This window comes from Sinocyclocheilus rhinocerous, unplaced genomic scaffold (genome assembly GCF_001515625.1).
Source record: "Sinocyclocheilus rhinocerous isolate Xijiao unplaced genomic scaffold, SAMN03320098_v1.1 scaffold964, whole genome shotgun sequence".
NCBI classification, from domain to species: Eukaryota; Metazoa; Chordata; class Actinopteri; order Cypriniformes; family Cyprinidae; genus Sinocyclocheilus; species Sinocyclocheilus rhinocerous.
The window spans coordinates 30,365-55,805 of NW_015655397.1; the positions used below are offsets into that span (position 1 = coordinate 30,365).

At 42.3% G+C, this 25,441-nt stretch overlaps 1 protein-coding gene across 1 annotated transcript in view; it reads left to right on the forward strand.

Moving 5' to 3' along the window:
- plrdgb (PITP-less RdgB-like protein) overlaps positions 1-25,441 on the forward strand; it is a 108,163-nt gene that overhangs the window by 23,834 nt on the left and 58,888 nt on the right. The window contains exons 4-5 of the mRNA XM_016524984.1: positions 4,690-4,879; positions 15,849-15,968. Of these exons, the coding sequence (XP_016380470.1) occupies positions 4,690-4,879; positions 15,849-15,968 (310 nt within the window). The remainder of the gene's footprint in view (positions 1-4,689; positions 4,880-15,848; positions 15,969-25,441) is intronic.

Here is a 25,441-nt window from a genome sequence, read left to right on the forward strand (position 1 = left end):
ACAGGAGGCCAGTATCGGGCCCGATGCATCCCTACTTTTTGGTAAATTGAACTCGTACTGCACAGCCATGAAATTGCATTGAATAATAGAGTCTGAGAAAGCTGCTAGACAAATACATTAGTCAGATGCTCCCCAGCAATAATTACATAACACCATCCATTTTTGCATCATCACATGGGGCAAGTGAGCAAAATTAACATGACAGGAAACAGGAACTCAAAACAACAAGAGCATAGAACCTAGATGAGACAAAAAAAAAAAAAAATCAAAAAGGGTGCTAGGGGACATTATAGTGACACAATACAGAAAATTAGAACTTTAAACTTTACTGTAGGAGGGGGTTCCGGTTCGCATGGAGAAAGTCGCTTTCGTCTAAGCTCTGCTAATACTCCGAATAATTTCATAATAAATGAATCAGAAATTTAACATTTAACCTTTAAAGTTGTTCAGAAGTAAGTCAAGTAGTTAATAAAACCACAACAATGCCAAAACATTTGAAAAAAGACGGTAAACTACATGAAGAGGCCGACGATCAGGGCAAGGCCTCGAGCAACGCTACGGGGGAGCCGAGGCCAACCGGCGCTAACGCTAGCGCAACTTCTCCTAGCACAACTTCTCCTATCACTCAAGACATCATGGACGCCATAACAGCCCTTAATGCTTCATTTAGCCAAAAATTTGACACGTTCACGCAAACACTGACTGAGCTACGATCAACGCTGACAACCATGGCAGAAAAAGTCATGACGATCAAAGAGGCTACTATGAACCAAGAAACCCATCTGACGTGCATAGAAAACAGTGTGCAGAACTACTGGATGAGTGTAAGAGACTCAGAGATAAATGTAAAGACCTCGAGTCCTGTTCCAGGCGCAACAAAATTCGGCTGATGGGAGTTGCAGAGAAGGAAGAAAACAGCAGACCTATGAGTTTATAGCGGAATTACTTCCAAAACTAATGGGTTCCGAAAACTTCATCAAACCTATCCAAATTGATCATGTGCACAGGGCTCAGCGAAGACCGAGAGATGATCATCCAAGAGCGTTTGTCATCAGGGTACATCATTACCAAACGAAATAGTCAATCATGAAGCTGGCCAGAGAGAAATCTCTAGAATACAAAGGGTAAAGGTTGCACATTTTACCAGATTTGACCTCGGATGTGTTGAATCAGAGGTCCCGATTTGCCGAAATAAAGAAAAAATGCAAAAATCTTGGGTTTCGATTCCCATCTACACTCATCGTGACCGAAAAAGAAGGTGAGACTAAAGCATTTGACACACCAGAGGAGGCTGGAATCTACTTGTCACGAGTCGTGGACAATTGGCTGTGGACTAAATGGAAGGAACAGATCCGATTGAACTAAATAAGACTTTGTCAAAACTTTTTTATTGAAATAATAGTGAACATTATGGACAATTAGGAGGTTCATAAAACAGGTTATTCATGTTTATTCTATCTTAACGGAGGAAGATTTTATTTTATTTTTTCTTTATTTTTTTTTCGGGGGACACGGAACATTACTTTGCATCGGTGGTGAGTTGCCGGCAGTAACGTGGAGCTAAGTCATTTGACTGCGATTGATGCGATTTATCGTGCAGCCCTAGTTTTTTTGTTTGTATACTCTTGTTCTGATTTGTTCTTGGGAAGGGGGTATAGATATGGTTCGGTTGAAAGGCCTGGTAAAAATTAAACTTGCATTGGATATCAGAAAAAATAACTACTTTTATATAAATATTTAGAATAGATCAAACACACAGAAAAGGCACAGTAAGGCTTCTGAGTTGGAATGTGACTTTGCTTTGCTTTGCGGGATAAAATGAAGTTGTCATCATATCATCCTGTCTCTCTTATTCCAATAGAGGCAAAAATCATTAGCAAGGTATTAGCTAATAGATGCAACAGTATATATGTTCAATCATAAATCAAGATCAGACAGGATTTATGCCAAATCGGCACAAACAATCAAACTTGAGACGTCTTTATAATATAATATATACAAAACATACAATAAAAGCTTGTTTGATTTCCTTAGATGCAGGACGTGCATTCGATCAAATTGAATGGCCTTATATGTTCGCAACTCTAAAAAGATTTGGATTTGGGGACAAATTAATTCAGTGGGTTAATATCTTGTACGCTAATCCAAAAGCTTCGGTTCTTACAAACTTTACATTTTCAGCCTCATTCCCACTATACAGAGGAAAACGCCAAGGGTGTCCTCTCTCCCCCTATCTATTTGCACTAGCGATGGAACCCTTGGCATATAGTGTCAGGCAGAATGTTGAAATTGCCCCTATTTTAATTAATGATAGACCCCAATATATATCTTAATATGCAGATGATGTACTTTTATGTATAGCAAAGCCAGAATTGTCTATTCCACCTCTTTTGAAGCTTTTAGAATCATTTAATAAACTGTCGGGTTTTTACAATAAATTGGGATAAAAGTGAGTTAATGCCCCTAACTGAGGATATTGACAACATTTTTTAAAATTGTGTACCATTTAAAATTGCTCATAATTCATTTAAACATTTAGGAATCATAATCACAAGAAAGGCAGATGCACTTCTAAAGGCGAACTGGCATGTGAAAGTGAATCAGCTAAAAGATAATATAACATTTTGGAGGACTTTACCTATGTCTATGGCAGGAAAGATCAATGCAATCAAAATGGTAACGCTTCCTCGATTTTTGTATTTATTTTGTTCCATTCCAGTTCTGATACCGGTGAAACTATTTACAAAATTTGAGTGTATAATTATTTATTTTATATGGAATTATGAAGCTGTCAGAATATCTAAAAAAACATCTATGTAAGCCCAAAGCAGGAGGAGGATTCAGTCTTCCTTCCTTCAGATGTTACCACTGGGCCACTAATTTACAATTCCTTTCTTGGTGGAGACAAACTCCAGAAAATAAAGTGGAGATACCAGAATGGGTTTGGTTAGAAAGAACTTCTTGTAGGACAACATCTTTAGAGGCTTTGTTGAATAGTCCAATAAAAATTGAGTCAAGTTTTTATAATGAAAATATGGTAATAAATAACTCTCTAAAGTCTTGGAAACAGATTAAATCATTTTTGGATCTTCCACATGTATATTTGGACAGCCCAATTTGTAAAAACCTCGCCTTTACCCCTGGTTACAAGACAAGGTTTTCTCCCAATGGAAGCAAAAGGGTTTAATTTCCATAAGAGATCTATATATTGATAATAAATTTTGCTCATTTAATCAACTTAAATTGAAATATGATCTTTTATCTACAGATTTTTTCCGGTATTTACAAATTAGAGATTTTACTAGGAAACATTTCACTGGTTTTGAAAACATGGCTATACATCAAACTCTTGAAATTATATGTAATCTCAGTCCAATAGAACGAGGTACTTTTTCTTTCTTTTATGCTTTACTACTGGATAAGGTGAATGTAAACACTGATCATATTAGGCAAGAATGGGAAAAGGAACTTGGTATAGAATTGTCTGGCGAGTCATGGGAAGACTGTCTTAATGAAATTCATGAATGCTCTATTAACGCAAGGCATAGTGTGATTCAATTCAAAGTAATTTACAGACTTCATTATTCGAAGACCAAACTACATTATATTTTCCCAAATGTATCCTCAATATGTAACAAATGTAAAATCTCAGAAGGCACGTTGTCTCATTTATTTTGGACATGTCATAAAATTAGACTATTCTGGCAAAGTATATTCAGATTTATTTCAGAAGCATATAAAATCGATTTTTTTATGCATGATCTTAGCAAAAAAGGCAGTTTTACAGAAATGGAAGTCTGAATCCTTGCCTGTATTCGAAGTTTGGCTAAGAGACCTAAGTTATGTGTTACCCCTAGAAGAGCTGAAATATAAGATATCAGAAATAAAAAATATTTTCAAGAATATGAAACTCAAAATCCTTAATTAACAATTTTGATTTATAACTTCTTATTGGCATAAGAGTCAAGATTAGGGGTGCACTCTAAGTGTTTTAAATAATTTTATAATTATATATATTGCTTGTTAATTTTTCAACAAAGAACTATAAGATACCCGACAATTAGGTTATTGTATTGCCACCTTTGCTTAGTTCCTGCTTACGTTAATGTTAAGGGAACAAGCAGTATCCTGAGAGATAAGAGGTGTAATAGTCACTAGTAAATTCTTGTATTCGTATATTCTATGTTTTAATTAGTTAAATTATTTCACTGTCAAGTATCTTAATAAAGACATATGTGGGTTGTAAATATATATGCCTTCAAGAATTTGTGAGTATACTGTACACAGTTGGAGTGGACATGTACAATGTGTATGTATAAGGGGTTTGGATGTATATGTACCTTTATATGTATTGGTATGTTTATAATATATGTGTAGGTGTATGTATATGTGTGTATGTATATATATATATATATATATATATATAGGTGTTTGGATGTATGTTATATGAATGTGTGTTTATGGGTATATACATGTCACATGTAGTCAGTTAATTAGTTAGCTGATCACTTTGTACGATGGCTGTGTAACCCTGTTGTCTACACTTACAACTGCAGTATATAATGTACAGGCTATTAATGTTCCCTGTTTGTTTAAAGCAAAAAAAACAAAAAACTTTACTGTATGAGGACTTGGAGGTTAGCTATTCAAACATCATTCTGTGGATTATCTAATTTTGTCTTCTTGTAGTTTGAATCCATACAGCTATGATGAAACCTGCGTGTCCAGCAGTGTGGATCACTTGCCACTGGCTTCCCTTCCCATTCTGGCCATCGCTGCCCCTCATTACCAGAATGCTGTAGCAGCAGTCGTTGCTCAGGCCAATCAAGTTTACAAAAACTTCCTTCAGTCAGCAGAAGGTGTGGGCTTCACAGGACAGGTAAACATATGGGTTATTGGTGGATAACACTGCTAATTTAATAACACTGTTAAATGATCTTAAAATGAATATCTAATTTTCACACTGCACATTATAATGTTACAAACCTAAATTCACTTGTAGCATTTAAAACAATCTATTAAAGTGTTTTACATTTATTTAGTCTAGATAGTATAGAATTGTAATATTAGCTATTATCTGCCGTAACATAAAAATAATTATAGGTTCATCAATAAAGACAAACATATTTATCAGTTTTACCTTCAGAATGATATCACCAGCCTGATGATGTGTTGCAGGAGTCAAGAATAAAGAATAAAGGCAATAATTCAACTAAACTGGTCTTAAAAATAAAGCTTCAGCATGCAATGAAAGGAATAGTTCACTCAAAAAAAGATCATTTGTTGAAAATTTACTCACCTTCAGGCCATTCAAGATGTAGATAGAGTTTGTTTTTTCATCCGAAGAGATTTGAAGAAATTTAGCATTACATTACTTTCTCACCAATGGATCCTCTGCACTGAATCAGACTCCTATAACACAACACTGTTTGAAAACTCATGTGCATTATACTGTACAGTAAAAGCACCATGCCAATATGTACATAACTCATCAACAAACAAAATCTTTAAACTTTTCAGTTTTTTTTAACCATGCGGCCACTACGGGTCAGTTGAGGTGCATTCACTGAAGGCAATATAGCCCTGTCCGGGACCTTTTAGGGCCCAGGGGGGACCACTGAAATGTGGCACAATGTTAGGTTCAGACAACAAAGCAGTTGGATTTGAACAGTCAGCCCTTGCATTAGTAGTAGTCTGTTTTTTAGGGTGTGTTCACACTTGTCATGTTTGGTTCAATTAAAACGAACTCTGGTGCGTGGAGCAACGATGAGGTAAAGTACCTTTTATGATCTCCTTGTGAGTTTGCAGGTGGTGAAAATAAAATTATATGTACACACAAGAATGAGTGCGCTTAGTCCAGCAGACGGCATTAGGAGTGTTCGACTTAAAGTGGCGCTGAGCAGACCGATCGGTTAATGGATGCTTTGATATCATACACCCGCATTGTCTAACACACCTTTTGTTTGGGGTGTTCGGTAAGTTCCGTCACAATATATACGTCATTCAAGCCGACCAATCAGGTTGTGAATGTATCACTATGCCTTTAGGTTCGGTGTCTTTAGGTTCGTTGTCAAAAATGCCAATGTGAACGCTAAGCGGACCAGGACCAAATGTATATTTTTCCTTTTTGGTCCGGACCAAATGAATCAAACGAACCGAACTACAAGTGTGAACACACCCTTTGTTTGGTTAGGCACATACGGTGGTGTAGAAGGTCGAACGGGTAAAGCACCTGACAACGCAGTGAGGGGAACTGAAGAAGGGGCCTCAGCACTACTAACCACAGGAGGCTCAGAGCCCGGAGGGGAACTGCCAGGCAAATCCATCGAAAGATCCTTGTAAGGTTTTAGGCGATTGTGATGAACCACCCACCTTCTTGACTGTGGATTTCTTGGATCTGTAATCTCAAAAGTTACACCAGGGCTGTCATCTTTGTCCATTCTCCTCAAAATTTTGTATGGCCCTTTCCATTTAGGAGCCAGTTTATTCTGCTTTTGAGCTGGGTCATCCAAAAATACAAAGTCACCTGGCTTATGTGGGTGGAAATATGTCTTTTTGTCATACTGCCGTTTCTGATTAAGTTTAGCTGCAGTGGAACTGCACAGCAGCATCTTTGAAAGCACAGGACAAACGTGTGGTCACATCACAAGCATAGTCTGCAGGGGTGCCTGGTGTACAGGAAGAGACAGGAGGACTACAGTTCAGAACGATATTGGCAGGTAGGGAGAGGTACGGGTTTTCTCAATGCCCAGTTGACTGCACAGATGTTTAATCAAATCTGGCTCAAACGGTCTACCTTGATCCGTATGAATTATCTCAGGGAACCTGTGCTGCTTAATGTAATCCTCAAAAATGCACTGTGCTACAGTTGTTGCACGCTGATCTTTCAGAGGGTACAAACTGACAAAACGGGTAAAATAATTCATCACAACTAAAACATACCTATTTCCAATTGAAGTAACAGGTAGATCACTGATGTCAGCAGCAATTCTTTGGAATGGTCTTTCTGCATAAATTGACTGTAACGGGGCCCTTTCATGAGGAGTGGTAGAAGCACAGGACTGACAGGATACACATTCAGCACATAATTTCTGGATATCGTGGGACATGTAAGGCCAATAGCATATTTTCTTGGCTCTCAATAAAGTATGCTTGGCACTCAAATGACCACTAAACTCCTCCCCATGAAAACACTTAAGAGCTGTTAGAATGAGTACCTCAGGCAAGACTACTTGGCAACCAGGTGGGCTATGGGCTAATATACCCTCTTGGACTGGTAATTTAGGGAATTCATGCCAGAGTTTCCTCAGTGTGGCAGGGGAATGTTTCAGTCTGCCTAACAGGGGTCTTTGATTGCCATTCTCTTTCCAGTCCATGACAGTACTAAGACAAAAGTCAGCCTTTTGCTGAGCTTGTAATTCAGCCAAATTCAACTGTCAGACTCATGTCAGGAAGAACTTTACAATCCAGTGGCACTTCAGAAGAAAAGCAGACTTTTTCAGCTGTGATATTGCTGTAAATTACATACTGCACTGCTTTTGTTTCAGTTACAGGTGAGCTAGGACGCCGCGACAAAGAATCAGCATTACTATGCTGCTTACCTTCCCTGTGCAGAATGGTAAAGCTCAAGGACTACAATTTTCCTCAATTACATAATGGGAAAAGAGCTGCTGAACTTTCCTGTCTATCTCAGCTCGAATGTGTGGTGTTGTTCTATAAGCCCTCTGCCTAATGGGCTGTGCATCCCAAGTACGGATGGTATGCTTGACCAAATCAGTACAACCATAGTCATAATCATCTGCACTAAAAACATCTGAGTACTTGGAAATCAGAGTCTCTAGCTGACTCTGTTCTTCTCTGTCCAGTGCAGACTAACTGAGGTCTACTTTAAGTTTTGGACAGGGTTCAATTTTAGTCTGTATCTGAGCTACTGTGGGTTCCAGCATTGTAATTGTGTACTCTTCACCTGGTTGAGTGACTAAGGAATGAAACTCACCTAGCCTTGTGCCACAGGGAATATGGCAATCCTCATTTGTCGGATTCATGGCTCGAACACAAGTCACACCTGCTTTTACAAAGGTTCCACAAAAAGACCAGGTACTGACTGAATTTCAGGGTCTAAGAGTCCAACATAATTGCTGTGAACTTTTTTCCGCCAATGTTGGACTGAAGTTTTGTCAAAATGTTAATTTGTGACTTGACAGGGACCAGAATGGGCTCTAAAGTCACAGCACTACTCCTAAGAAGGACTATTTCTTGCTAATGCAGGAGAGGAACAGTCAAGTTCCACAATTTTAAATGATTCTCTTTGAGGTCAATTGCAGCATGATGTTTGGTAAGAAAATCCCACCCAAAGGATAACTGGCTGTGTAGCATTCCTAACCACCTGAACATCATGTGAGAACACTTCCTCACCTAGCCTAATAGTAATAGGCAACATACACATAGTGGCAAGATAGTCATTAGTCACTGATTTTGCCAAGAGAAAGGATTTCTGAATAGGCTCAGCAGATACCTGGCTCATAGTATCTTCTACCAGCCGTTTCCCAGGTTCATCAATGACATGATGATCACCAGGCGAGGGTAGATGGTCAATAGAAGATCATAGACCATTTCTCTTGCCTCTTTAGCTCCGTGTAGCTCTGCTTTTCTGTTGAATCTTACTATCACTCTCTGTTGTTTAAAGTGATAAAATATAACTTAATTCCCACCTTATTTCTGATATTATATATCAAACTAATCTGATTAATTTGATCGTTCGCTTTTATTCTAAAACCACAAGTGCAGCGCGCGTGCAGCGCATTAGCATTAATTAGCCGGTTAGCTTGTCATTCGCATTTCCATTCGCGTCTATTGCTGATTTCTTTTTTTCTCTCGCTCCGTTTCTTTTCTCTCTCTCGCTCCGTTTTTTCACGAGTTCACCAAACAACAGTGGTAAGTCAGAATCATTCATCAATCACGGTGAGTAATGGCTTCTTCTCCTGCTATTGTTGTTTGCACCGCTTGCCACATGTATGCATTTGTAAAACTGCATTTTTCCATCTCAAAAATATATCTAAATTAAGACCTATTCTCTCAATGTCAAATGCAGAAATGTTAATCCATGCGTTTATGCATAGTCCCAGATTTCTATGACTCCCAGATTTCTATGTGTGATTGAGTAATTAAACATGGCGGCAGGTAGGGCAGGTGTAGCTATAGCTCTCTTAATATATGGATTAGTTTTAACTTTCCTAAAACCAGTTAGCACCATTACATTTTTAAATCGTGTCAGATTTAATCATCAACATCTTTATTGGAAATTACTTTCGAACAACATCAATATATCAACTCAACAAACGAAACAAGCTGTGGGAAACCTTGGATATGGGAGGCACGTTTTAGCAGTGACTTTTATTTTTCCATCCTTATACTACCGGGCAAAGAGACACTCCAAGCCGCCAGCTCGGCTTCGACATAGTGATGCGTTAATTATTATATTCTGTCTGCTATTATCCGGAGATATTCATCCGTGTCCCGGTCCTTTTCACACCAAAATGGAGCAGGACGATTCTATCATGGTGGATACGATACACATTTCAACTATCTCACAGGTACGCACTTGTTGTAGCGAGTTATTGCGTGATTACACCCAACCAACTAACCTCCCTTGTTCTGGCTCGGCGGGCGCTGTCGTGTCTGCTCGGGGCGTTGGCGCTGGTGTGGGAGCTGCGGGGGCCGGATGGCCTGGTAGCGGTCCGGCCGTGCTGTCGCCTGGGGATGTTTGTCTGTGGTCTAGTTCTGGTCGTGTCGGGGCGGAGCGGGAGGATCATGTCCCGAAGGGTGTGATGCATGCTACGGCTAATCTACAGGTACGCACTCTTTGTGGCGAGTTACCGTCCGATTATACTCAACCAACTAATCCTTGTTCTGGTTCGATGGGCGCTGCTGCGGATGTCGGGCCTGCCCGAGACGTCGCTGCTGGTGGGGGGTTCATGAAAGTCGAGCGGCCCTGAAAATTGAGTGTTTACTATTGTCATTTTACATTAATGACACACTATTTTCCTAATTAATGCTGTACAGTTGCTTTGACACAATCTGTATTGTTAAAAGCGCTATATAAATAAAGGTGACTTGACTTGACTTGAGAACTTGTTGGAGGGCCATTCTTTCGTATGACAATCCTGATGATGGAAAGCATGATGTAATTGATGATCAGAGGTTGGGCGGCCATAACGATCATGGTGAGGTGAGGTTGAGCTGACACGTTGGTTACGACGAGAGAAGTAAGGCTGGCATATTGAGCAGCATAATGTGGAGACAGGCTGGTGTGATGATCTCGATGAGGTTGAGGTGGGCTAACGTGATGAACACGATGAGCTGGAGAAGCGCTGATGTGATGATCTCGATGATGTGGAGATGGGCTCACGGGTCAATCTCCTTAGTATCGACGTCTGTCACCGTCTCGGTAGATGGAGTAAGGAAAAACAAATCCTGCTTTACTGCAGTCATGACTTCAAAAGAAATGTCCCCAGGTGATGTGGTCTTTGTGGACACCATAGCTGAAAGCAATTCACTAGGTAAGGTCGTACTGTAGATGAATTCTGTGTTTTTTGGGCCGAGAATACATGTTTATGGCCCTTTTGTTCTGGTAGTTTTTAAGGGAAAGTTGCAAATCAGTCATGGGGATTCTGTAGCCAGAAAACCCCCACAGCGTATGTGAATCTGGAGCTCTGCACTAGAACTCACATACTGCTGTGTTTCTCTCTGCTGTCAGGTATGCATTTAGTTTTTTATTCAAAAGTGTGATTGTGTTAAACACATTGTGCTCATAAAACACACTGTATAGTTGTTTGTGCTACTACATGTGCACATAGGCTAGTTACGTTTATTCTTTAAAACACGATTGCTTTGCTGTAAGTGTTCTTTGAAATGCTTAGGTAAAAGTTTGTAGATGCTATGCATTCTAGAGCATGTGTCTTGTGTTAAATTAGGATAACTGTTACATGTGTGACTATGTTAAATTTGTCTGTCTCCTATGTGGAACACTTGGCTATTCCCCATATAGCTACAGTGTTTATGTACAGGAGCAGGGTTGCCACACGGCTACAATGTGATTCACAATTGCATTATTCTTTTTAAATTGGCTTCTAATTGTTTAATTATGTAATTGGCATGATACAATTTTACCTGACTAATAATAAATTGTTATATTTGATTTATTCTGAACTCTCCTAATTTATTCTGAACTCTAATGATCTCCTGAATCATTATGACTAGTAAATTGTGAGGAGGCTTTTGTTACCGTAAATCTATGGCCAGGATAGGTCAAACTGAAGACTCATGAATAATAGGAGCAGTAGGCATGTCATCGGAGACCTTCTGATTTCTGTCTATCGCTGATGTTAGCAAGTTGTATGGGAAAAGACACTTTTTGTCATAAGCAAGCAGCAGGTGGTGGACAAACAGTATTAATCGATCTGCACCCTTTGACTAAAATGAGACTGACGAATTTATGATCGTAAGATCCACGTAAGGCCAACATGAGACTAGGTTGGTCCCCAATGAACGAACAATTGAATACAGGTGCATCTCAATAAATTAGAATGTCGTGGAAAAGTTCATTTATTTCAGTAATTCAACTGAAATTGTGAAACTCGTGTATTAAATAAATTCAATGCACACAGACTGAAGTAGTTTAAGTCTTTGGTTCTTTTAATTGAACTAAATCCTGATAAATTAAGTGAACTTTGTAGAAGCGCAAGTAAAAGACCGAACACGCATTAAACCTTCAACCAGGTCACTGGACTCCGCTTTTTGGGCCGGCGGGTGGATCCTTACAGGCCCATGCAGGTTTTGTGTAGGCAGCCCTGTAATGCAACTAGGAGAATACTAACATTGATTGGCCATTCTTTAATCACTCAATTGAACTGGAATGGCCCAAACCAAAAGACACTTTTTCAGAAACTGTTGTTTCATATCGGCCAGGGATCCTCAAATCTGGCTCACACTTTCCTGCAGAATTTAGCTCTAACCCTAATCAAACTCATCTGAGTATGCTAATCAGTGTCTTCAGGATCATTAGGAAATCACAGGTGGGTGAGATTGATCAAAGTTGGAGCTAAACTCTGCAGGAAAGTGAGTTTAATGAGCCAGATTTTAGGATCCCTGATATAGGCCGATTTGCTTTTCAGAGGCTGTTTGAAAATACCCCTTTCAGTCAAGTCCTCCTTATTCTGAAGTTGAGATTGAGAAAAAGGTGTGGTTGCGGAATTCAAGAGACAGGGTGGGTGGACAAAAGGAGCGCCACCACCGTCTTCTGACTAGTTGAGAGACTTTGGGGGAAGATTGAGCTTTGCCAATGAATACTTTAGCACATCAAAACACATTTTCAGCAGAGGTCAAAGTAATAATTTGGTATTTTTTTTATTTTTATGTTAATTTGTACAGGGTATATACAGGAATCATGGAGTTAAATTTAATACCTTTTAAGACCTTTTTTAAGACTCTTTCCATACATTTTAAGACCTCGTCGCCACTCCAAGTTTTAACCAGGTACATCGGCAACACTTTAAGCTGCATTTACTATATATTGATTGTAAGATAGCACAACTAAACAGACTTACTTTGTGATAACTCCTTATAAATACAACATAATTCAGAAGGGGGGAACGAAGCACACGCTAATTAATTGAGTGACTAACCAATGCAACCCAAGAAACAATAATTAGACCAATAAACAAAACAACTGACAAAACGTATTGAGGAGGGAAAATAAAACTCTCCGAGCTAACGGGGCAATAAGTTCACACAGTATATTCAAAAGATGTATTTGTAACATCAACACTTATAACTGTCTGCAAACCATAGCTGTTCTGTGGAACACTTCTCATGACAAACATCTGACTGATCAGACAGTTTACCTGTGATTACAGAGTGCTTGATTTGATGCAGACTTGACAGAGTGTCAGTACTGCACCTGATCGTGTCTGAATGATCATGGAAGGTAAAATAATGATCACAACTATTACATCATTTTAATTAAGCATCGCAAGCCCATGCCAGTAAAAAAAACAGCCCAAAGTAGCGCAATTACCATGTCCCAAATATAAAAATGTAATTTCCATCCCTAAAATACATATTTTACAGTCACTGTTATGCACATTTATCATAAACACAGCTCAAATGCTTCCTACTAGTGTGGCCCAAAACATTTAGCACAGTTTTATTACAGATAGAATGCAAAATATTTCAGTACAAGCATTTTAACCAAATGTAAATTATGCAATATTTCAAACCTTTAACCCACTGGGGAAAATCAACCCATGGCAACAGTTTAAAAGCAGCCCAATTTCGTGGAAAAAAACAATGACAACAACCCTGCATCCAACACGAGCTGCAGAAGTCAGATTTGACTGATCACGGGTCAAAAGTAAGGAGAGATAACTGACAAGATGTTGGAGGATTTGCTCCTCAACAGATCCCGAGCTCATTGACAAATATCTTTTATCGTAAGATGTGCTCCCTTTACACAATGCACGTGCGATCACGAAATCGAAAGTGAAAGTGAACTGTGACTGTGAGCGCTCATTCAAAAGGGATTTAAATACCCCACATATTGATAGTGGCACCCTGATGCGCTAAAATTATATACAATATTAGAATGTTTGCGGGAGCAGACACAAAAATCGCAGGAGCGGATGGGAGCATGTGGTAATGGTCAGAAATTCAGTGAGAGCGGGATCAACAAGCTCCACGCTATCATGCAGGTGCACAGTCACTCAGTGAGCACCGTAACAGATGACGTCAAATCTTACGGGATTCCATAAATAAACTACACAGAACCCCACTATTCGGACAAATATACATAATGAAAAGATGATACAAAATGTAATACCTTGGAAAATGGCATTTAAGACTTTTAAATACTTTTTAAGGGCCTTAATTTTCTCTAAATTGATTTATCAACTTGTAATACTTTTTAAGACCCTGCGGACACCCTATTGTAGTATTTTTTATATTTGTATAGATAATATGTAGTCCCTTTCAGAGTGTTAAATTAGCTGTATTAACGTGAATTGAATGTTTTCTATTTTGTATTTAATAAATCCATTGATTTGAAATCCCTTTGACTACTGTACGCTTTTGACAATACAGACATTAGTTATGTGGTGACTGCATCCATTTCAGATATATAATATCTGTTTTTCCCAAAGACTTAAATTATAGTAGCTAAAAAGTATTTATTGTTATTTATTAAACAGATTTATTGTTGTAGATTAATAGTGCGGGCCCTGTGTGGGCATAGTGAGGGCTTCCTGGGGCTAAGTGAGGGCTGCCCGTGCAGGGCCAGCGCTAAAGGTCCAACGTTTTGCCAATGAGCAAATTCTGGCGCTGGTAGCCCGCTGGGGGCCCTTAGGCTAGCCCACAGCAGGCTTATTTGCAGGGTCCTCTAGGTTAGTAGCGCCATGATCATGACATTTTGCTTGGAGAACAGGGTAAAGACCAGCTACGAACCGTCTAAATCTATCCATGACAATGATGGACTCGCCATAATTTGGAAATGCTTCCAAAACCAGTTTTGTGATCTCTGCTGCAAATACTTCCAAAGGTTCTTTGGGCATACGTGGTCAGGCATTCACAAACGTTTTAAAATGCAGCAAAAATTGTTTCCTCCCAAAAACATAATTTAATGCAGCAACACACAGTTCATAGTTCTGTTGTATGTCAGGAGACAGGGAGAGCCAGTAAGTTAAAGCATCTCCACTCAACCTTATAGACAAAATGAGGGCCAAATCGTGCGTTTGTGCATCAGCACTTTGTGTTGAACTCTTTGCGTTCCACTGTAGGTGCAGATTCATCATCGGCACTATCATTAGGGGACAAAGCACATGCGGGAAGCATGCGAGAATTGGTATATATTTTCACTTAGTAGTTGCTGTTTAACTTGTAACGAAGCAAGTGGTAAAGTCATCCACTTCAATTAAACTGACAACTTTTCACTGTGCACTCACCAGAATGTTTCAGGGTGCAATAAAAAATGTCTTAGTTCTAAACTAAGAAACTTCTAGAAACTGCTGCCAGTCTGTAACCTTTATTTTCAGCTGCGAATGCTCCAGTCTCTTCTGCGTGGATAACATAAATAAAACACAGGTTACCAGGGTGATAATTCATGTTTCTTCTTTTAATCAGACAAGGGCAGGAGCACAAAATATCTTTCTAAACCATAAATTGACAAAAAGTGAAATAAAATAATGAATTCAACATAAAGTTACACTATTATGGAATATGGACTCATATTTTGGCCAGAAGCAATGGCTTAAAGTTAAAACGTCCTATCGATGGATTCATTGGTGAGCAAATGATGCAAAGCAAAATTTTTGTGAATCTGTTCTGACTAAGAAACAAACTCTTTGTTAGCCTGATGATGAGTAAATTTTCAGCAAATTCTTTGGGCATATGTGGTCGGGCGTTCACAAAAGTTTGAAAATCCAGCAAAAATGGTTTCCTCCCAAAAACATAATTTAATGCAGCAACACACAGTTCATAGTTCTGTTGTATGTCAGGAGACAGGGAGAGCCAGTAAGGAAAAGCATCTCCACTCAACCTTGTAGGCAAAATGGCGGCCAAATCTTGCGTTTGTGCATCAGCACAGGCCTTAACTACAAGGGAATTTGGTACATCTTTGATAGCCTGATAATGAGAAAATTTTGTTTGGATTATTCCTTTAAAGTATATTTCAGTTTTTCTTAAAAAAGGAAATGTTGAGAACACCACAAACATTGTTTATATGTTTTAAAAGTATAATGATTACATGGGAATATAGGTTGTCTCTCTGCTGCTTATATTGTGCTATGTGCTTGTTTCAGGTGTGCCTGGTGGCAGATTGTGTTGGTGGGGTTCTTTGTTTTGACGCCTTGTGTTTCAGTGGTGACAAGCAACACAAAAGTCCTGAGGGTGGCAGCATGAACAGTACAGAGAGTCTGAAGGTGCAGATAAACATGCACACACACAAAACCACCCTGAACTCCTGCCTTTCTATTCTGTTTAGAGCTGACTGTCATTCTGTCCTTATCTGACATAAATCCATGTCTGCTTGAGTGAATCCTTCACATCTCTATCCTTCAAAGCTTTTTTATCCGTTCTCATGTCTAAATGTCATAGGGCATTTTTTTTCCATTCTAGTTTGTCTCCTCCTCGGCTCTCTCTCTGTCTTTAAGGATTTGTTTCTGAAAATTTGTCATACTTCATGTTATTTCAACCCATATTGCTTTCCTTCTGTCCAGAGTTTCATTTTTACCCAGTGTGTCTACTATTTGTAACAGTATTGCCAGATTTCCAGTGACCATGTCTATCTGTGCTTCTTGGTGCTGATGGTTTAATAAAAGCTCAGTCACCTGTGCAGTGCCAGCGTGTGATAAAGGAACACCACATGGCACATCAGCTGATGAGCAGATGCCTCAGCAACAGTGGAACAGAGGCAGACAACCCAGTTTAGGGTTCAATGAGTCACTCTGTTACACATGTGGCTATGTTGCTTGAGGTGCATTGTTGAAGAGTTAATATCCCACAACCCCAACACATTACCCAGTTACTTTTACAGCAGCCTTGGATACAGAAGGAAGAAATGAATTAGGAGAAAACAATTAGGAGCAAAAAAGACATAAATGGGGTGTGCTGGGGTGAAAGGAGTGAAGCTGATGGTCTAATTGTAGTTTTTTTTTTTTTTAAATGAAACAAAAAGATAAACCAAAAGAGTAACTCCCAAATGCAATGTATTACAAATAAACAGCATATACCAGAACCAAGGAAACCAAGAGAACAGGAAATAAACAGAGGAAATATGAAGACAGAAACAATGGAACAAAATGAATATATTTAAAGTCTCTGAAATGTCAGTCAACAGAAAATATGTATATACTGTATATGGGTATGGGTTATCTGATTATGGCTAATGTAGTTATTAAACAGTTATGGGAATTTGGTTATTATACACAATTTTTTTAAAGAATTTTCATTGAAATCACACATAATTTGTGGCATCTATAGAAGCATATATCCTCACTTAAGGACCACAGAGTCCATGGTAGGTTCATCTTGAAAGGTCTACAGGTTTCAATTTGGAGAAAATGTATGGGATTTATACTGCTGTTGCAATGTACTGTATTTCATTCACAATTTAACCTAACTTTGTGTTTGGCAGTATAGTGTTTCTAGAGGCCGTTTGTGAATATGAAAATAGTTTCGATGGTGGTAACTTTAACCTAAAGTGTAGGAGCCAAAACGTGTTTAAAAAGGTGATGTGTTATTCTCATTTTGACTACTGAGTGGTGCTGTGAACATTACAGAGATTTCAGTGTATATAGGTTGCCTTCCTACTGCTGTAGGTAGGTGTTTGACCCGGAAGGGCAAAAGGTTTTTGACCGCAACAGCGCGAAAGATGATGGATGTTTGTAAGACTTTCTTTTAGTTTATGTATTGGATACTAGGCATGGGTCGATTACCGGTTTCAAGGTATACCGCGATTTGAAAATTTCACGGTTTCAAAACCACTAATATTTTCTGTTATACCATTCCTGCGGTATGCACTGTTTTTCATGTCTCCTCAAAGACTGAAAGTGTAGGAATCCCTCAGGTTGAGTGCAGTGAAGAGAGTAACACGACCCTCCTCCTCCTGTTGGTGCGAGCACGGTCAGTCACATGTGTGTAGGATGGCCGAGCTTAAGGGGTTAGTTCACCCAAAAATGAAAATTCTGTCATTAATTACTCACCCTCATTTTGTTTCAAACCCGTAAGACCTCCGTTCATCTTTGGAACACAAATTAAGATATTTTTGATGGAATCTGAGAGCTGACTGACCCTGCATAGACAGCAACGCAACTGAAATGCTCCCAAGTCAAGAAACGTAGCAAGGAGAATAAAATAAAAATAAAATAACGACTTTATTCAACAATTCGTCTCCTCCGCATCACCCTGGTGCCATTTTGGAGAATATCAGCTGGAGTTTCTGGACTTGGGAATATTTCATAGCATACTGTAAAAATACTGCAGCAGGTAGATCACTCACTGTTCATGATGCACAAACTATTGGAAGAAAATCCTCAATATTGATTTGGGGGTTTATATGAATATGTTTCTGAGGGGAACTGACTGTCTTCAGAAAAGTTTACGTCAGGGCTGTCCAAACTCGGTCCTGGAGGGCCGGTGTCCTGCAGAGTTTAGCTCCAACGTTTATCCACAGTGGAGAGAGAGCGCGAGCATATGGTTGCCAGGTTGACAATGATAAGTAACACACTTAGCAGATATTTCCGTATTGCGCAAGTGTAAAGCTCTGTTTTGGGGATTACGTCTCTTTATATCAGGCAACCCAGTTGTGTTCCTCTGCGTTTAGATTAAACCTTGTTGTAGCCTATATATGCTCTATTAATTCTTTTTTAGAAACCTCGCACTTTTCTACTCAATTTTAAACGTTGTAAAATTTTAAACAAATTAAGCGTGGTCCACTGCTGCACACGTGCCACAATATCGATACAGGGCCAGCTGTATCGATACTCGTATCGTCAAATCTCTGTGACGATACATTGTCGTATCGATATTTTGAACACAGCACTACTGCCGTAGCCAAAGAGCGCAAAAATCACTAAGCAACAGCAACAACCGAGAGGAAAGGGAAACATTCAATCATTTATCATTAGCGTAATAAAAAATGTCATTTAAACAGGCAATAGAAAGCTGTTCCCTTTCGAAGGTTCACTTCACGTTGTGTATGGGGAAAACTCCTGTTTTACTCTGTACTGAAGCATGATTTGTTCACGTTTGTGTAGCGGCACAAACCAATGGCGCTTTAGACCGCCAGAAAGGGCAGAGCCAACGTGTATATAAGTCGGCTCGCAGCGCCATTCATCAGATCATTCTCCTTCAGTGATGAGGATCATCCCTTCGCTGACTCTGGAAGAAGCCGAGAGAAGAAGCAGAGGAAGAAGCTCCAGCTCTGCTCGCTGCCGTCGAAGACGCCGGAAGCAGCGAAGACTCACTGCGGCCATCCGGCGCTTGAAGAGCAAGCTGAGTATTCCTAAAGAGCAAATTTCTCAGCGTGCGTTGTTGCAAATGTCGCGCCGCGAGTGTGGTGAGAAGGATGAGCAAAGTGAGTGCGTCGCCTGTCTCGGCAGCACCCACACAGAGGCTGCGCTCACTGAAGGCTCATACTCCCATTGTGAGAGTATGAGTCTTTCCCGCCTCTGCTCGCGGATCGCCTTCTTTCACGAAGGTGGTCCCCCTCGCTCAGCCCTCCCGTTTCATTCTCTCTTAAGAGAAAGAAACAGCAGGGCAGCGGGTCTTTGCCAGTGGGCTTGAGCGGTGTCACGTCGGCTCAACGCTCTCGTGCCTCGCCCTCCCCTCGTCCTCTCGCCTCGCCGGTGTGCTTCACACAAGATGACTAGCGCCCCTCCTTGGTTGCGAGCAGCTTGGTTTCATTCGGCGTGTCTGAAGAGGACGCTGTCAGCGAGGACGTTATTGCCGACGACTCTCATGTCCTTGGCGGCGTCTGACACAGAAGAGTGGGGAAATTCCGGCGATGAGCCCGAAGTCCCTCCCCCCTCTCAAGCTCCAAGGCCGAAGCCAGACGCCAAACTCATCCGCGTCCTGTCAAAGGCGGTGGAGGACCTGGGCTTCGAGTGGTCGGCTCCGGAAGAGCCCGCCCACGGCCTGTTGGACGAGTGGTACCTAACGGGAAGCCGTCAACAGTCCTCTCGCCAACGCCCCGCCACGCCACGCCACGTTCTTGCCTGTAGTTCATGACGAGCTCACCAAGACGTGGCGTGCCCCCTACTCGGCCCGGGTAAATCCCTCTACAGCAGCAGCTCTCACCACTGTTGATGGTGCTGACGACAAGGGATACAGCAAGCTCCCCCCTCTGGAGGAAGTGGTTGCTGCTCATCTGTGCCCGCCATCTGCCCTTGCATTGTAGGCCCATGCAGCACATCATCTAAGGCCTGCAGGACCACCTCGGCATTTGCCAACAGGGCTTATGCAGCAGCCAGCCAGGCCGGTTCGGCACTGTATACAATGGCGGTTCTCCGCAGCATGAACGAGTCTGGCCAAGAACACCAGGAGGCTTTCAAGGAGCTGCACACAGTGACCGATCTGGCTCTGCGCGCCATGAAAGCAACGGTGCAGGCTGGTGGTGCTGCAGCTCCACCTATGGTTAAACTTCACTGAGATCAGGGACGGTGAGAAAATGGCCTTCCTAGACTCACCGGTTTCGCCGAAGGGGCTGTTCGGCCACACTGTAGATGGGTTTGCAGAGAGGTTTTCGGAGGCTCAGAAGACGTTGCAAGCGCTGTTTCACTTCCTCCCCAAGTTCTCTGGCCCCGCGGCTGCGAGCCGCCAGAAGAACCCCGCCACTCAGCCTGCAAAGCTAGCGCAGCCTCAGCCCCAACGAAACAACGAAAATCGGAGCCTGGACTGCAACAGCGCTCCGGACGGCAAAACGCTTCCCTTTCCTGAAGTGTCAAGGTCCCGCCCACGAGTTGCCTAAGCCGTCCTGATGCGCCAGAGAGAAAGAGGAGGGGCTCTGTTCTCGCCTCGGCCGGAACGCCCCAAAAAACAGCTCGCTTTCATCATCCATCCCTCCGAGCACCTCTGAGCAATGGAGTTTCGTTTCTAGCGGGTCACGCCCTGCAGGTGCAGTGCGTACCCAAATGTTTTACCGCTGTGATAGCAGACCCACATACAATAAAAAGCAAATTTCCTCTTCACTCTCTCTCTCTCTCACTCACGTGAATGCAAGTTCCCCGCCACTTCTCGGCGAGCTCTCATTCGAAAAAAAACAAAAAAACTCTCGCCTCCCATTTCACGACTTGGGCAGTCATTCTGGGAGTATCGGGTTGGGTTTTAAAAACAATTCGACGAGGTTACTCGCTCCAATTCGCTCGCAGGCCACCTCGCTTCAGAGGCGTCATCCAAACTTCTGTTCCGGACAACGAAGCACTCGTTCTCCGACAGGAGATGCAGACGTTGCTTGCAAAAGGCGCTGTGGAAATAATGCCCCCAGCGAACAGCGAGTCAGGCTTTTTCAGCCGCTACTTCCTCGTCCCAAAGAAAGATGGCGGGCTCAGACCAATTCTGGATCTCAGGCGTCTGAACCACTTGCTTATGCTCCGGTCGTTCAAGATGTAAACTATAAAACAGATCCTCGTGCACATTTGCCCCGAGGGCTGGTTTTTGGCTGTGGATCTGAAAGATGCAAACTTTTACATTCACATAGCCCCCCATCACAGACCGTTCTTGAGATTTGCATTCGAGGGAGTGGCCTATCAGTACACAGTCCTTCCGTTTGGACTGTCTCTCGCCCCACGTACTTTCACAAAGTACGTAGACGCCGCTCTTTCCCCTCTGAGACAGATGGGAATCCGTGTTTTGAACTACCTCGACGATAGGCTGGTTCTAGCCAGGACCAAATGGGAGTTGGCTGCTCAAAGAGAGCTGTTACTCAGCCACTTGGAGCGCCTTGGGTTGATCATCAACCCGCACAAGAGTCAGTTGTTACCCAGGCAGCGAGCGGTCTTTCTGGGAACAATTTTAGACTGTGCCCAAATGCGGGCAAGGGTTACGCCGGAACGATCCCTGACTATTCAGCGATTGGCGGCATCCCTCAAACCGGGGACGACACACCCCCTAAAGGTTTTTCAGAGGTTGCTGGGCCTTATAATGGCTGCTGTCTCTGTGATTCCTCTGGGCCTGCTTCACATGCGGCCCCTTCAGTTTTGGCTTAAGGCCCGCATTCCACCCCACACCTGGTGCCTGGGGCAGCTTCCTGTCAGGGTAGACCACCGCTGTGTCAAGGTTGTGGAGGGAGCAGCACTTGCAAAAAGGTCAGCACGTGGGACACATCACATGATATCGGGACGACCTCTCACCTGTTCCAAACAGGAATGAGATTAGGCATGACCTCCAGAAGGAAGGTAGTCACAACGGACGCTTCCAACTCAGGTTGGGGCGCCCTGCTGGAGGACAATCCGGCCTTCGGCTCCTGGTCAGCCCCGGAGCAATGCCTGCATATCAACTGCCTAGAAATGTTGGCGGTTTTCTTAGCCCTGAAAACCTTCCTTCCGGCCTTGAAAGGGCACCACGTCTAGGTCCGGTCGGACAGCATGACAGTGGTGGCTTATATCAATAATCAAGGCGGTCTCAGGTCACACACTCTTCGCAGGATGGCTCATCGCCTCCTCTTTTGGGCACACAAAAGAGTGCCGGGCAGATTGAACTTTGGCACAGACATGCTGTCCAGAGGCAAGGTAGCCCCGGGCGAATGGGCATTACACCCTCAAATGGTTCAAGACATCTGGTCTGTCTTCGGGAAGGCAGAGATCAACCTCTTTGCCTCAGAAGACAACTCTCACTGCGCAACATATTTTTCGATACAGCGAGATGCTCTGGCCCACGATTGGCCCAGTGCTCGCCTATACGCTTTTCCCCCGATCGCCCTGATTCCTCAGGTCGTCAGGCGGGTCAGGGAGACCAAGAGCTCTCTCCTCCTAGTGGCCCCGTTCTGGAGGAACCAAGCCTGGTTCCCGGAGCTAGTGCAGCTCTCAGCAGCAGCCCCGTGGCCCATTCCGCTGAGGAGGAACCTTCTCTTGCAGGCGAAAGGCATGATTTGACATCCCCGGCCGGAGCTGTGGAGCCTTCATGTATGGTGCCTCGACGGGGGCTTGATCAGCTCCCAGTGAGTGTGAGCAATACCATTTTGGAGGAAAGAGCGCCGTCTACAAGACGGCTTTACAGGCAAAAATGGTCGGTCTTCCTTATTTGGTGTTCTGCACAGGGTTTGGACCCGATATCATGTGATGTGTCCCACGTGCTGACCTTTTTGCAAGAGCTGCTCCCTCCACGCTCAAAGTATATGTGGCAGCTATCGCAGCGAATCATTCTCTCGAAGCTGGCCATTCAATCGGCAGGAACGACCTGATTGTTAAGTTCCTGAAGGGTGCACGGAGGCTGAATCCTCCTCGCCCTCAGACTGTGCCATCTTGGGACTTGTCTATAGTCCTGCGGGCCCTAAAAGGGCCCCCCTTTGAGCCGCTCAACTCAGCCGATTTACGGCTTGATCCTCTTGGCTTTGGCGTCGGTTAAGCGAGTGGGCGACTTGCAGGCGCTGTCGATCAGCGCCTCGTGTCTCCAGTTTGGGCCTAATGACTGTAAGGTCATCCTAAAACCGAGACATGGTTATGTTCCTAAGGTACTCTCAACTCCATTCAGAGCTCAGGTGATCTCCCTACTGGCGCTCCCCGTTACAGATGGTGAGCAGGGTCCAAACATGCTCTGCCCAGTGATGGCTCTGAGAGTATACCTGGAGCGCTCTAGCCTGTTTAGGCAGTCTGAGCAGTTATTCGTTTGCTTTGGAGGCCGCCATAAAGGGCTGCCGGGCACGAGGCAACGACTTTCTCGCTGGATTGTTGATGCGATAACCCTAGCTTACGCATCAGAAGGATTGCAATGCCCTATAGGTGTGAGGGCCCATTCCACAAGAGGGATGGCCTCCTCCTGGGCGTGGTCCAGCGGAATATCTATTGGTGAGATTTGTGTGGCCGCCGTCCACATTTGCCAGATTCTATAACTTAGACGTCCCTGCTTTGCAGGGGCGAGTGTTATCGGTTTAAAGTTCCACTCTTCCCCTTGGGCAAGGTGGTTATATTTGAGCCCTCAGCTACCAGCTTGGGGCACAATGTGCTCAGGTTTTTGGGGTCCTTGTTAGTGCTCCGGGACTGGGCTCACAGAGCAGGAGATCTTGTATCTGCTCATAGCACGGCGTGATTGGACGCGTTCCCCATACACAACGTGAAACTGACGTAAGATAAGGGAACGAGTGTTGTGTCACTTGCCACGCTATAAGCTGCGTGAATCGATGACTGTCGCTTCAGTCGAATGGCCTGATGAATGGCGCTGCGAGCCGACTTATATACACGTTGGCTTCACCCTTTCTGGCGGGCTAAAGCACCATAGCTTTGTGCAGTTTTTGTAGTTTTCCCCATACACAACGCTTGTTCCCTTATCTCAGGGAACTGAGCTTACGTCAGTAGCCGGAGCGTTTTTGGCATTAAAGACAACTTATTGTCAGAAGAAGGGTTTTTAGTCTTGTATGATGCCAATAAGTCTAAAAACCTAGATTTATCATGCAAAATATACTCGCCTTTTAATCAGTCACGCAGTAGAGACTATGGCAAATTAGCTCGCTGTACTCCCGTAGAAGACCGTTACAATGTACACGTCACGAAGTAGCACTTTAAGTTGCGCAATCGCACTTTCTTTGCCGTTGCCGTTCCATCAGCTGTTGTTGCTTAAAAGGTTTAATTCACCCAAAAATGAAAATTCTGTCATTAATTACTCACCCTCATGTCTTTTCAAACCCGTAAGACCTTCGTTCATCTTCGGAATACAAATTAAGATATTTTTTTAAGATGGAATCTGAGAGCTGTCTGACCCTGCATAGACAGCAACGCAACTGAAATGTTCCCAAGTCCAGAAACGTAGCAAGGAGATCAGTAAAATAATCCATGTGACATCAGTGGTTCAACCGCAATTATACGAAGCAACGAGAATATTTTTTGTGCGCAAAAAAAAAAAACTTTATTCAACAGTTCATCTCCTCCGCATCACCCTGTAAACAGCGTATGCTGTTCTGTGTCAGCTGCGTCAAGCCGGATACGCTGTTTCCTACATTGTTGTGATTTGATCTGAACGGAAACAGCATATCTGGTGTGAAGCAGCTGACACAGAACAGCATACGCTGTTTACAGGGTGATGCAGAGGAGACGAATTAATTAAATTAAAGTCCCTATTAAAGCAGTGTTTCAGCGCAGCGCTGCTTTGTTTACAGCGGTAACCAAGGAAACGCTGTATCTGGTGTTCCAGAAGCGCCTCCTGCTGTCAGAGAGTGAATCTGCATCTCATTCAGAGCATATGCTGTTACTTCATCAGGCATGTAGTATAATTTCACAAAGCTAATCACAGAACATTCTGTTTTTGCTTGAAATTGGGTTATTATTAAATCAAATTATGTATATGAAATTACATAACAAATGATATAAATGATATGTATATGAATTATATAACTAAAATTAAATAACTGTAATTACAGATTTAGGTTAAATAAAGATGTCAGTCTTTATTTTTCTTCTTTTTAGGAAACAAATCAAAGAAAAAATAAACTAATTCTACTGTTCGTAATATTCTGTATGTTGCTCAAAAACAAAATATATTGTGCTCAGTGGAAAAAAGTTTTTTTTATTTTTTTTACCCAGTAATTTAAAAATAACTGGGTAAAAGGTTATCATACCGGCCCATGCCTACACGTAGCCTATCTTTCAGCAGCACATGTATCTGTCAGAGCATCTGACTGGGCAAGATGCTTTAACCCTCTGGGGTCCGAGGGTGTTTTGGGGCCTGGAAAAGTTTTGACATGCCC